The sequence below is a fragment of the Lynx canadensis genome, chromosome C2 (genome assembly GCF_007474595.2).
Source record: "Lynx canadensis isolate LIC74 chromosome C2, mLynCan4.pri.v2, whole genome shotgun sequence".
In the NCBI taxonomy this organism is placed as follows: Eukaryota; Metazoa; Chordata; class Mammalia; order Carnivora; family Felidae; genus Lynx; species Lynx canadensis.
Window position 1 is genome coordinate 65427449 of NC_044311.2, and position 12755 is coordinate 65440203.

At 39.8% G+C, this 12755-nt stretch overlaps 1 protein-coding gene across 1 annotated transcript in view; it reads right to left on the reverse strand.

The window, feature by feature from the left end:
• Nucleotides 1-386: 386 nt before the first annotated feature.
• NCEH1 (neutral cholesterol ester hydrolase 1) overlaps nt 387-12755 on the reverse strand; it is a 60991-nt gene continuing 48622 nt past the window's right edge. Inside the window, exons 4-5 of the mRNA XM_030329561.2 lie at nt 6180-6351; nt 387-4304 (exon numbers count right to left, since the gene is read on the reverse strand). Of these exons, the coding sequence (XP_030185421.1) occupies nt 3687-4304; nt 6180-6351 (790 nt within the window). The 3' untranslated portion in view covers nt 387-3686. The remainder of the gene's footprint in view (nt 4305-6179; nt 6352-12755) is intronic.

Sequence of the window (12755 nt, forward strand, 5' to 3'; positions counted from 1 at the left end):
ATTTGAAAACTTGCCTCTAGTAATACTGATACATCTCCAGTGATATTGATACATCTGTGGATTGAATTCCAATCCAAATTCATCTGCCCTAAAATCATCCCTTTCTAATACGTGTATTGAAAGACCCAAAATAGCCCCAGGGTCTGCCTCACTTTTAAGAATATTCTAGCCAGACCAAGGCAGGTTTCCCCGATATGAGCAGCACATACTGTATCCAGACAAGAATCGATTGTCATCAAGGAGGCCACTGAACTACCTCTCAGTGATTGAAAGGCAGCTGGAGGATTCTGACCGGCAGGAGATTTGAGCAGAGCTGTGGCTAGGGATCTGAGATACAGAGGCAGAGATGGGAACCAGAAAGGGAGACAAAAAGTGAAAGAGGCACATTCCCAGATGGAGCCATTTTATTTCCAAACTTGAGTCAAAACAGATACAGGCTTTCCTATCTCCACACTGGATTTTCGTCTTATAAAATAGATTTGCTACCAAAATCCTTCATAAAATCTGCCTTGCCCTTGGCAGTGGGAAATAAGCAAAAAGTCAAAAGTTAAGAGGTCATGCATAAAATATCATAGCCACCAAGAGAATGATACAATAGTCTCAAATTCTTCACAAATCAATGATAAAACATTAAGATCGATTTACACTTCACTATATTTGTAGCACTTCAAGATTTTTTTCTTCATATATTTATGTTCATATTTCACAAACAACATTACAAAAAGACTATCAACTTTTTCATAAAATAGAAAAACAAAACAAAGCCATCACACTATAAAAAAAAAATCAATCTGCAGAACATAAGCTTTTTTATTTAAGAACAAAAATTAAAAGAAAGCGAACTCACCCCAAACTAAAATATCTTCACCAAAAACTCTGTAGTCTTCCCAAAGGAGTTCTTAACGCTCAGATTTTTGTTTTTTTTAGCCTCTCTTGTATGTACTGGTTTTTGTGTATCCTGATTCCCAGCTGTTATTCCAGGGAGAATTTCAAGAAAGAACTTCAAGCAAGGTCTGGGGTGGGATCCAGTGCAAGTCATTAGGCAAATCATTCACACATAAAAGCTTTAATGAAACTCACGTGTTTCATTAGAAACAGTGGTTGACCCTTTTTCTTTTACTCCCTTTTCATCCAAGAGAACCCTTTAAAGGTCTAGAATCATTTGTTGTCTGTAACTATGGCAGCATTTGGCTCATAATTCTGGGTGAAAATATGCCATTTTAAGAAACTCTGCCCATGTATTATATTTTCTTTGCTTTCTTAGAGGTAGATAACCTCAAACTAAGGTCCAAACATTGGTCCCTTCAAATGATGTAAGAAAAACAATAGTATTAAATGAGAGTAGCTGTCAAAGAGGAAGAACTAAAATCCTGTTGTTTTTTTTTTTAGGAAAAAAAATCTTTAATGATGTTTGTGTCTGTGTATATATGGAAAAATGACCTATCAAACCCCCCCCCAAAAAAACAAAACAACCCAAAACACCGTAGAAGAAGCCAATACAATTTGCCAGTCCAACCAAATGGTTGGAATTGACTGTTGGAAGACACCTTGCAGATTAAGTAATTCAAATCTCTGACTTTAGAGGAAAGGGAAAAGCGGCTCAGAGACAGTAAATAACTTGTGTCTGTCCATTAGCATGTTAATTTGCATGATTATTTTTATACACATACAGGCACACACACATACACACACTGTTGCATTTACATCTGTTTTGTACATAACAATGCTACTGGCTTGTACAATAAATGAAAAATAAGGGGTGCCTGGGTGGCTCATCAGTTAAGCGTCCGACTTCAGCTCAGGTCACGATCTCCCGGTTAGCAAGTTCGAGCCCTGCATCGGGCTCTGTGCTGACAGCTCAAAGCCTGGAGCCTGCTTCAGGTTCTGTGTGTCCCTCTCACTTTGCCCCTCCCCTGCTTGTGCTCTCTCTCAAAATAAGTAAACATTTAAAACATTTTTAATAAAAAAAAAAAAGAAAAAGAAGGGTGTACACTTTCACTTATTTCTTTGCCAGAAGTAGGAAGTGCCCATCTTTCAAATGAGTGAAAAGGTTCCTCTTCCTCTCCACTGATGAACTGGCTGTATCATGACCTGGCCTTGGCAGTCCCTGCAAAGAGCAGGGTGGGGGCAGTGGTAAAAGTGGCAGGAAGGAGGGCAGAGGCACTCAAACCACAACTGGAGTCCCTTGCTATGCCGAAGATGTTCCCACTGGCAGTGAAGGCTTTACACAAAGTCAAGCTTGGGCTATAGTAACTCCTAGACCAGGCTGGAAGGAGACAGAAAAGAGGTGAAGGAACCAGGTATGCATCACCCTGGAGAATATGAGCTAGCGTTCCTCTCACCACAGAGGGCAGAATTGAGCAGTGTGTGTCTTACCTAAATTCTCCAACTGTCAACTTAGATGAATTTACTAAGTGTAGTCACAGTTTCTAATTACTTTAATTTGTATATGCATATAGACATCAAAATATTTAAGCCTAATGTACAGTAGTATTAATAGCTACTTTACCTCTTTCCATAAAATTACATGTGGATATAATTCTAAGGTAGTTTCTTAAAAAATATCGTTATTTTTAGTATTCATCATAGATGTTATTCTGAAAAATCTTAAGTTGAGCTGTATATATTAACATTAAATAACTTAAAAAAATAAACAATACATTTCATATATATATATGGTTATATATACACCAAAATAGCCCCATTTTAAAGCCATGTAAGTGAAAAAGTTGAGTTTTCAAGAATAAACTAGACCCTCTAAAGGTATTTTTTCATAATTTCAATATTAAATGTATCTTCTTTTCTGACTATGCCAAAAATATACACACTGCTCTTGGTAATTTATGTCAGAAGTATTCATTATGAAAATAAATAAGTTAGTTCATTTGTCTGTTTTCACTTGTTTCTGTAATGACAAATTTATCCTAAATCTAAATGAATTTGCTCCCAAAAGATCTCCCCTATGGAGACAGCATAACCAAAAAACTTTACAATGTACAGATATCCACTACATGCAATCGTATATTTTCTAATAATAGTGGTAGAAAGTAACCTTCAAGTATCGTCATCATCCAACTGGACTTAACAGAGAGCTATCCCATAAAATTAACACTCTAAAGGAAGAAAGTTATTTGAGAAATTTGTCCTTGCTAGAACACCTTTGTTGAAATTCCCATAGGAAACAAAACCATCTATCCATAAAGCACAGAGGGCGCTTGGTATCTAGCACTGACCTTAATGTGCACACAAGTAACACTGCTCTGAATGTAAAGTAAACTCTACAAGGTAAAGAAGAGCCCACATATGCCACCCACAGCTGGAAGAATTTCTTCTGGAAAGAATTCCTTGACGAAGACAGAACGCAAAGCTATTTCAGCTCCTAGTCCTGTTTTCTGTAGCCGTGAGTATTGGTGGTAGTTTGGCTAAAAACAAAACAAAACAAAACAAAACAAAGCAAAACACAAAAAACAAACAAGAACAGAAAGACTGGTCCACTTGGAGAACCAGATTTAGACATTTTGTACTTACGTTAGTCAAACACATTTTTCAAAAATTAAATTAACATAAAGTCTGCAGGGAATGGAGATTCCATAACTCACAAGTAACAAGGGGAAAGTAATCAACTAAAAAGTGCATCTCTTTCCAAAGCAGGTGCAGGAGGTCAAGATTCTGGAAATTTTCCTCTTTTACAGGTTTTGATCCAGCCACTTGATGTAACTATTCCTAGTCCGGATTCCCACTGAGAAGTTGGTGGGCCAGCTGGTGAAAATCATGCATCCATGGAAGCCATCCTCAAAGTGATCCAGGGTCACCTCCACACCTGCGCTCTCCAGACGCTTTGCATACATGATCCCATCGTCTCTTAGGACATCATGCTCACACGTCAGAATGTAGGTCTTCGGGAGGTGCCGTAGGACTTCCTGGTCTGCAATGAGCGGGGCCGAGCGAGCATCCAACAGCTGAGGGATCTCCCTCAGAATCCTGGCATTGCCGGTGGTCTGCACCACAGGCTTGTAGTCCTTTGTGATGGATGCAGGCAAGAGGGACGTCCAGTTTAGACGGGCCCTAAGGGCAACTGCCTCTTCCACGTCCATCGAAGTGTGGTTGTTAACAATCATCGCCTGGACAAAGTCATAGTTGCCTTTGAAGTAGTCCACCCAGTACTTCACCATGACATAGCGGGGCAGGATTGGGGTGTTCACATTTTGCTGGTAAGAGGGCGTGTTGAAATCTAAAGCTTGAAGAACTGGATAAATTAAAGCTTGCACTTTGAGCTTGTTTTTGAGGTTGGCATCTTGAGTAAACTGGAGAAGAGGAAGCAGACACATTATTTCCTGCTGCATGGCTCTTTGTATGGAAACCACACCTTTTAAAGTAGCTGAATGCATTACCTGGAATCAGTCAAAAGGTTCTAACTAGGAAATTTCTACCAGACATGGTATTAAGTAATACAGTTTATAAAATAAAAACTTCCCCACCACCCACCACCAGCACCACTCCCCACACATGCATCAAGCTGCCAGATGTTTACTAAGAAAGTTATGATGTTTGCAACCCATGTTTTTAGTGAACACTGCAAATGCATGTGATCTCTTAGGTCTTTAACCCCCCGTGAACACTTCACTTGTATCTATCCTTCGGCACTAGCACACCTTGCTGGGTACTATGGATGGATAACATGAGAAATTTTCTTAGTTCAGTATTCTGTGCAAAGTGAAAAAAGGCAATGGCTTTCTAGGGAGAAACAAACTAGTCTAACTCTTCCAGAGGAGAAGGGTAGGAAAAGCTAAATGAACAGATGATGGGACTCCAAAGTGTTATAGCAGGACCTCAGGATATCTCCTCTGATGAGCATTTAGTCTTCATGCTGCATAAGTGAGAATTTAAATAGTGCTGGCAACATGCCCTCCATTCTCCTTAATGAGCATGTGCCCCAGAGTTGAGGTTAAATGGGAATGTGAACGCATCCTCTATCTCATCAGATCTCCATCCCCCCATGCCTTCACAAAATGTGAACACACTGCCTCATTTTCCAGTCCTAGGGTCCAAAATGGTACACATTTGCATGTAACATCTAAAAGGCAGCTAACTAGGTCACTGGGTTTTATAGGCAACTAAACAACCTTCAAGGTCACTTTAGCTGTACAATTTTGTTTCACATCAGAGTTTAGAACCCCATCCCCCAGGGAAGATGTAACTGCTCTGTAAAAGCAAAAGGAAATGATCAGTTAATAGTACTATTAATATGTGCCAGGAATTGCATATACATCATTTCACTAAGTCCCAGCAATAGTCCTGCAATCAGATGGCATTATCCTCATTTTCCTGAGAGTCAGAGATATTCAGGGGCTTGCCTGAAGCCCTGTAGCTTCCAAAGCAGGGAGACTGGATTCCATTCCACTGCTAATTTTAAAGCCCATGATCCTCTCCCCACTGCACCAGGACTTTCTTCTTACCACATCAAGACACATGTATAGCAAACCCATCAGTGCCCAAAGAAGTTCTCTATGTACTGCAATTTGAGAATACCAAAAGAAATCTGGAGATGAGAAGACAGAGATGCTCTTCTAAACTTGTTTAATCCATCAGAGGAAGAAAATATACTTATCTTTGAATTTATACAGCCTCCCAAAATTTTGGGTGCTATTAGAGCTAGATAGTTTTAACCAGAGAATTTAACCAGGTAAGCTCAGGTTAACTGGTATTATAACACTCGAAGTGGCTGACCCATTTTAATTGTTTTTCTTTTAGATTTTAAAAAATGTTGGGAAACACTTTTTAGCTTTTCAGTTTGACTCAAAGTTCTAAGGAAACAATCTTAGCAACTGGAATTTAAGCAAAAATATTTTGCAAGTCCAATATGGAAAAGAAGCTGGAGATACTTGATTTCCATGCATATTGCTGAGGAGCAAGAGAGCCCTATAAACTGTTAGCCCATCTTTCATATTAATTGTAATCAGGGACTTTCCAAGGACTCAGAGGTGACATCTCTTTCAATTACCCCTCTTCCTACTTCAGAAAGATCTGAGAATTCTCCCAGCGCAGTCATCTGAATAACTTGGCCCCATACTGACCAGCCTACCTGCTAAGCCTTTGCCATACATAGCGAAGAATATGTTTGTAGGTCTGCAGGTTAGCAAGAATCCTCTTACCACCAGCATGTCAGGGCAATCTGTTACCTGTTGGCCCAGAGCAGCGGCCAAATTCCCACCAGCACTGTCACCAGAAATGCCAATTCTGCCCGGGTCAACCGAATACTTGTGTAAGACTTCTGGCTGCAGAAAATACTTCGTGGCACGTACAACATCATGAATTTGTGCAGGAAAATAAACCTTTGGAACTAGCCTGTATCTGTGAAGACAAAAGTTGTATTCATTTAAGGACTTCACCAAGTCTTTATAGGCCCTTTAAAGTTTATGGGGAAGCTGGTTCTTCTGACACAGAAGTAAACAGGTAAGGATTGAAATAAATCTAAAAATGAACCATTCATTTTCTTTTTTAAAAAAAGTTTATTTTGAGAGAGAGAGAGAGGGTTGGGGGGGGGGGAGCATGAGTGGGGGAGGGGCAGAGAGAGAGAGGGAAAGAGAATCCCAAGCAGGCTCTGAGCTGACAGCTCACGAACCGTGAGATCATGACCTGAGCCAAAATCAACAGTTGGATGCTTGACCAACTGAGCCACCCAAGCGCCCCTGAGCCATTCATTTTCTTGCAAATCAAATACTTAGTTTAAAAATGTAATGATTTGGGGGTATCTGGATGGCTCAGTCGGTTAAGCATCCGACTTTGGCTCAAGTCATGATCTCACAATTCGTAAGTTTGAGCTCTGCATCAGGCTCTGTGCTGACAGCTCAGGGCCTGGAGCCTGCTTCGGATTCTGTGTCTCCCTCTCTCTCTGCCCCTCCTCTGCTCACACTCTGTCTATCCCTCTCTCAAAAATAAATAAACATTAAAGAAAAAGGGATTAAAAATGTAATGATTTTGTATTAGCAATAATCTTTCCCCCCTTTTTTATCATCAGCCATGAAACACAACTTCAAAGTTAAAGGTGGATGTTGATTATTAAGATATGGGTAGAACCGTAACAGATTTGGGAATTTTATTTCTGGAAATCAGTGTTCAATTCACAACACTTATGGATTAGAAGGTGACTTGGCAACATCAGCCACTTCATTGGTCTCCTGTTTAATGACTCCATATGGGATCCTTCATGATTTACTTGAGAAACATAGCAAAATTGTGTCAGATACCCCATCCATGATAACATCTTACAAATCCATAGTTGCTGGTAGTCTCTGCTTGGAGTGCCCTCTCGGCCTCCTCCTTCTTTCCCTATTAATTCTCACTCGGCCTTTAAGCCTTACTCATGGGTTTAGACTCCTCCAGGTAGATTTCCTTGACTATAATAACTCCACTTGCTTCTGGGGCTGAGCTGGATGCCTTTCCTTGATCCTTCTATGTGCTGGAGTATATTACTGTTCTTACTGCCTCATCTTAAAATGATTTATGTGTTTCCTCTGAAGAGTATGTTCTCTGAAATCAGGACTATGTTTTATTCATCGCTGTGTTCCCAGTGTCTATCAATGTGCTAGGCACATAATCATCCATCCAGTAAACCCTTTTATTAACATACCTTCCTTTTGCAGACAAAAGAAACTGGGGCACCAAAAAGTTACTTTATTTGTAAAATAAGTCAAACAGATAAAAACAAGGTGGAATAGAAACTAAGTACTTAATTAAAATCTAGTAATATTAAGAATTCAGGTCTCGGGGTGCTTGGGTGGCTCAGGCAGTTAAGCGTCCTACTCTTGACCTTGGCTCAGGTCATGATCTCACAGTTCATGGGTTCAAGCCCCATGTCGGACTCTGCACTGATGGTGTTGTGCCTGGTTGGAATTCTCTCTCCCTCTCTCTGCCCCTCCTCTGATCGTGCTCTCTCTCTTCAAAGAAATAAACAAACAAACAAAAAACTCAGGTCTTTTCATTTTCATTTTATAATTAACATACCTATTCTTAGAAACTTATTTTCTCCCATCAAAAATCCAGCTAATTACCTTGCCATTCAATGCAAATACAATCAAATGAACAAACATTTGTGAAATACTCTGAGAAGTAGTGAATATTGATTACTGCATTTTAAAAGTCCTAAATGTGACATTCCTTCAGTGGTTACCTTATAACAGATAAAATAATTTTTCTAATTTCTTTTTTATTTTCCTATCTGTGGTGATCATTTAATCATCCAAAATGATTTTTGTCCCATTGAATTTCATTATGCCCTAAAGTGGCTGCTATGCTATATAGTACTACTATCCTACTGATCAATGAGTGAAAGGAGTAGGATTATACAATTGTGTCCACTAGATGGCGCCATCTTATATGATTCCATTTACCCCCAGTTTTAGGACTTGATCTCAATTTGAACTTCAGTTTACCAAGCTGAATTCTTAATTCTTTCAATGAAATAAAAACACATGTCCTTCATGAGTCAAGTTGTGAGAATAAGGGCTATTTTGTCTCAGCAATATTCCATATATAATAAACTGTTTTCCTGGTAGCCCAATATGACAGAGCATATTCTACCAGTACACATACATGAATTGAATCTTCAGATGTTATTTCCCAAAAGGTCTAGTGACTTTGAATCAAGAGAAATTGGTGGGACACCTGAGTGGCTCAGCTGGTTAAGCATCTGACTCTTGATTTCAGCTCAGGTCATGATCTCACAGTTCTCGAGTGCACACCTGCTTGAGATTCCCCCTCTTTCTCTTTGGCTCCCCTACTCACACTCTGTCTCTCTCAAAATAAATTAAATAAACTTAAAAAAAAAAAAAGAAATTTCTAATTAAGAAAAAAGATACCCTGCTACTGCTACAATCTTATCAGTTGATTAATAACTGGCTCAGATAACAGAGTAAACATACTTAAAAAAAAAAAAAAACAAAACAGTTTATAATACAAGCGTCTTCCTGGTGCCCTTAAAGATCTACCTCCTAAACCCTTCTCTTTGTTCAAGCTGAAAACTTTCTCTAATTTTATTCAATAAAAAGGGACACTATTTTCATAGATTTGAAAATATAGTGAAACTATACATTTCTGAGGTCACCTAGTTCAAGATAAGCCTTGAAAGTAACTTGAATTTGACCTGAGAAGTATAATAAAAGTTCTGTAATATTTTTGTAGCCACAGAACACTCAAGAGTCAGAAGAAAATTTATGAGTGCTATAGCCAAAGAAAGCAAGTATAAATGTATTTGTCTGCAGCTTTTGTTTAAAGATAGGTCTCTGCAAAGTACTGAAAGGATTCTGACTTTTTTTAATTTCACAATTATAGATCTTGAGTTAAAGCACCTGATGAATTTATGGCAGATATAGTCACAATTTGCCCAGCTCACTGCAGGGATAGATGACTCTGCAGTGCTGGCTTCTGCCTATCTGTTAACTGCACATGCCTCCTGCTATAGAAATACAAAATTTGCTTGTAAACTCAGGAATGAAGCTTAATCAGTTTAACAAATGTGTACACTCTATAAAAATTATCTTATTTCTGCTAGGTGAGGCACCTGCCAAATATGCTACAGATGTGTTTCACTCAAATTGCAGGGCAAACTCATGGATTTAAGAATGAGAACATGACGGGGCGCCTGGGCAGCTCAGTCTGTTAAGTGTCCAACTTCAGCTCAGGTCATGATCTCATGGTTCGTGGGTTCGAGCCCCGTGTTGGGCTCTGTGCTGACAGCTCAGAGCCTGGAGCCTGCTTCAGATTCTGTGTCTCCCTCTCTCTCTGCCCCTCCTCTGCTTACGCCCTGTCTCTCTCTCTCAATAAATAAATAAACATTTAAAAAATAAAAAGAAAGAAAAGGATGAGAACATGAGGCTCCAGGAGGATGCATAACTTGTCTACAACAGCTGATAAGTGGCAAAGCTGCGTGGTGAATTCACCACTGACTTCAAAACCCACATGTAACCCCTGCCTTAAAAAATATTCTTATTCTTGAAAATCCACAGCCTTTTAAATGTGTGTGTGTGTTTTCTCATGACCTCATCAAAGCAGTAAATTCTCAGAACTATAGACTTCTGACATCCCAGGACACCCCTTATGATTTCAATGGTTTTGCAAAAATATTCTCAAACAAACCACCTAGCACAGTGCCTGACATGTGGTGCATCTTTATGAACATACTTTTATTTCTTCCAAACAAAACTTTAAAGATTTATTTTATACTTTTACATATAAAATATGTCATATGGCACCACCTGTGGCGAGGAAAGTGATAAGCCATATGGCTTTAAAAAAAACATAAAAAAAAGAAATTATTCCTAACCTACCTACTCTGGGGGCACATTGTCAAGGCCTCTACTTCCTGTATTCTATGCGTAGTTCAGGGTTTCTCAACTCAGCTTGCATCCTAGGATAATCCTGGGAGTTTTACAAAAACATTGAGGCCTGAGGCCATCTATGAAACATTCCAAAGTATTTGGTCTGGGGTGGAGCCTAGCATGTCTATATTTGAAGGAAAATCCTCCCCCCACCGCCCGCCCCCAATAATTCTAACGCACAGCCAAACTTGAGAAATATCACCGAGTCCAGCCCATACAGTCACTGTTCTCCGAACACATCTGCCGGTTGCCTTCCCCAGTGCTTTGGTCTCTATTCTCTCTTCCCTCCCCCCAGCAACTCATCAAATGTTCCGATCCTGTAAATTTAATCTCAAATGCCACTTCTTTCATGAAACCCTCTCCGAGTCCAGCCAAAAGTCACTCTCCTTCCTTGGAGCTCTTAAAGTCGAACAATAGGTCATAGCACAGACACCTCTATTTCCTCTAGAAGTAGATGGAAAGTCATAATTATGTACTAAAGACTCTGATGTACACGTACCTAAGATAAGCAGTATCATGCCTCTGGTCTGTTACTTTGTTACCTACTTTATTCACAGTACCAGGGAAATGGAGAGATGCTCAGAAAGACTTACAAGGTCTTTCTTAAGTCCAAAGCAGACATGCACACAAGCCCAGAGTGGGGGGAGTTGATCCAAACCCACTGAAGTTGAAGTCCTGAATGACACTAGCATTCTATGAGCATTGTGATACACGTTGTCCCTCAAAATAACCTCACCTGGCAACAGTGTGTACAAACTTGAGCTGCAGGCAAGGACACTGAGGTTGCTTCATCCAGTGCCACTTAGGTGAAAGATACAGGAGATATACTGGAATGAAATTATACTCCTTTAGATTCAGTAGGTTTAAAATAAAATCTCCTTCCTTTTTTTCTTTTTTGGCTTCCCCAAGCTCCCTCTTACCAGCTCCTGAGAAGAGTTCAATAGATTCACCTTGAGAACATAAAAAGGTTAATTATGTTCCTCAGTCTTAAAGAATCCCTGTCTTCAGCAGGGGTTATCTGAAACAAATCAATTACATCCCTACTATGCTCTCTATTTGAGAGAGACAACTCCAGAGGAAGAATCTCTTTATTCCTCTACCAGGCAGATGCTTTTTTTCTATTAAAGAAACACAAAAATAAATAAATAAGATAAAAAAAAATAATAAAATAAACATATAATAAAATTGCACAAAAGTGGAAGCATAAAGGTTAAGGTTAAGGAAAGTTCTTCCTTTCTGTTTCTACTCTCAAAATCTGCCCCTGCAATAGTTTTGACTGCCAGGCATTCAGCAAGGGAGAGCTGAGATCAGTGAAGGCTTGGCTGATTGGACAAGAATGACATTCAAAAGAATTGACAAGAGGTCAGGATGTTTTGCCAAAACCCTAGGAGTGACTGAGCCTAGAACTGTGATCCCACGCTCTTTCTCTGTCTCTCTCAAAAACAAACATTAAAAAAAGTTTTTTTTAATGAAGCGATTCTTTGATGCACAGTTCACAATTTAAGACTTTCTGAGACTTATCTATATACACAGCAGGGATCTCCCCAGGCTCTTGGTGTTTATCTAAACGGCCTCCTCCCATTCAGACCAAACCTTGCCTATACCCACAAGGGTAACAAAGGCGCCAGAGCACTCCCAGGTGGCCATGAAAGCCCAAGAAGGCTTAGTGCCTCCTCCCCCTGGCCTCCTTTCGCGATTTCAGAAGCTAAACGTAGCTTCCTAGAGCTCAGGTGTGGGTGGAAGCTGGCTTCACAGCCTCACTGTGGTTTGCAGTCAGGTGCTCTGCAGCTGCATCACAGGCTTTTTGTAAAAGCTCCGATTACCCCCTGCTCCCCAGAAATTCTCAAAGACCTAAACCACAAGAGAGAAACCAGTGGATTTTTCAGGTTACTAGAAAACACAGCCAAGAAGACATTAGTCGAATATGTCTAAACAGGAGAGATTCATTAGCTAAGGATAAGGAAGAAAAGAAAACAAGCTACTTCTTAAAAGAAGCACATTATCTCTCTCTAGCATTAAGTTATTTGTGATGTTGGCCTTTACATTGGCTAAAGTTGGCCTGGACTGAGTGAAAGGGAAATTTTCAAATCTTTCCTTCTTCAGAGGAGAACCCTCGGGAATCTGATCTGCCCACCATCCGGTGCTGCCCAGATCGGGGTGATACATGAGGATTTCTCTCCTCAGGACTCAGAGGAAGAGCAGGAAAAGGAACAGAGAGCAAGTCACAGCTAGGTCACCGTCACTCTGTGTTCTTCTATCTTATTTGTACAACTATTTACTGAGATGTGTGGTGTACTCAGCCTCCTAAAAGCACTCTGATTTTGTCAGCTTGCACTCATCTAATTTTGTGGATTAAAAAGAGAAACATAAAGATCTCCT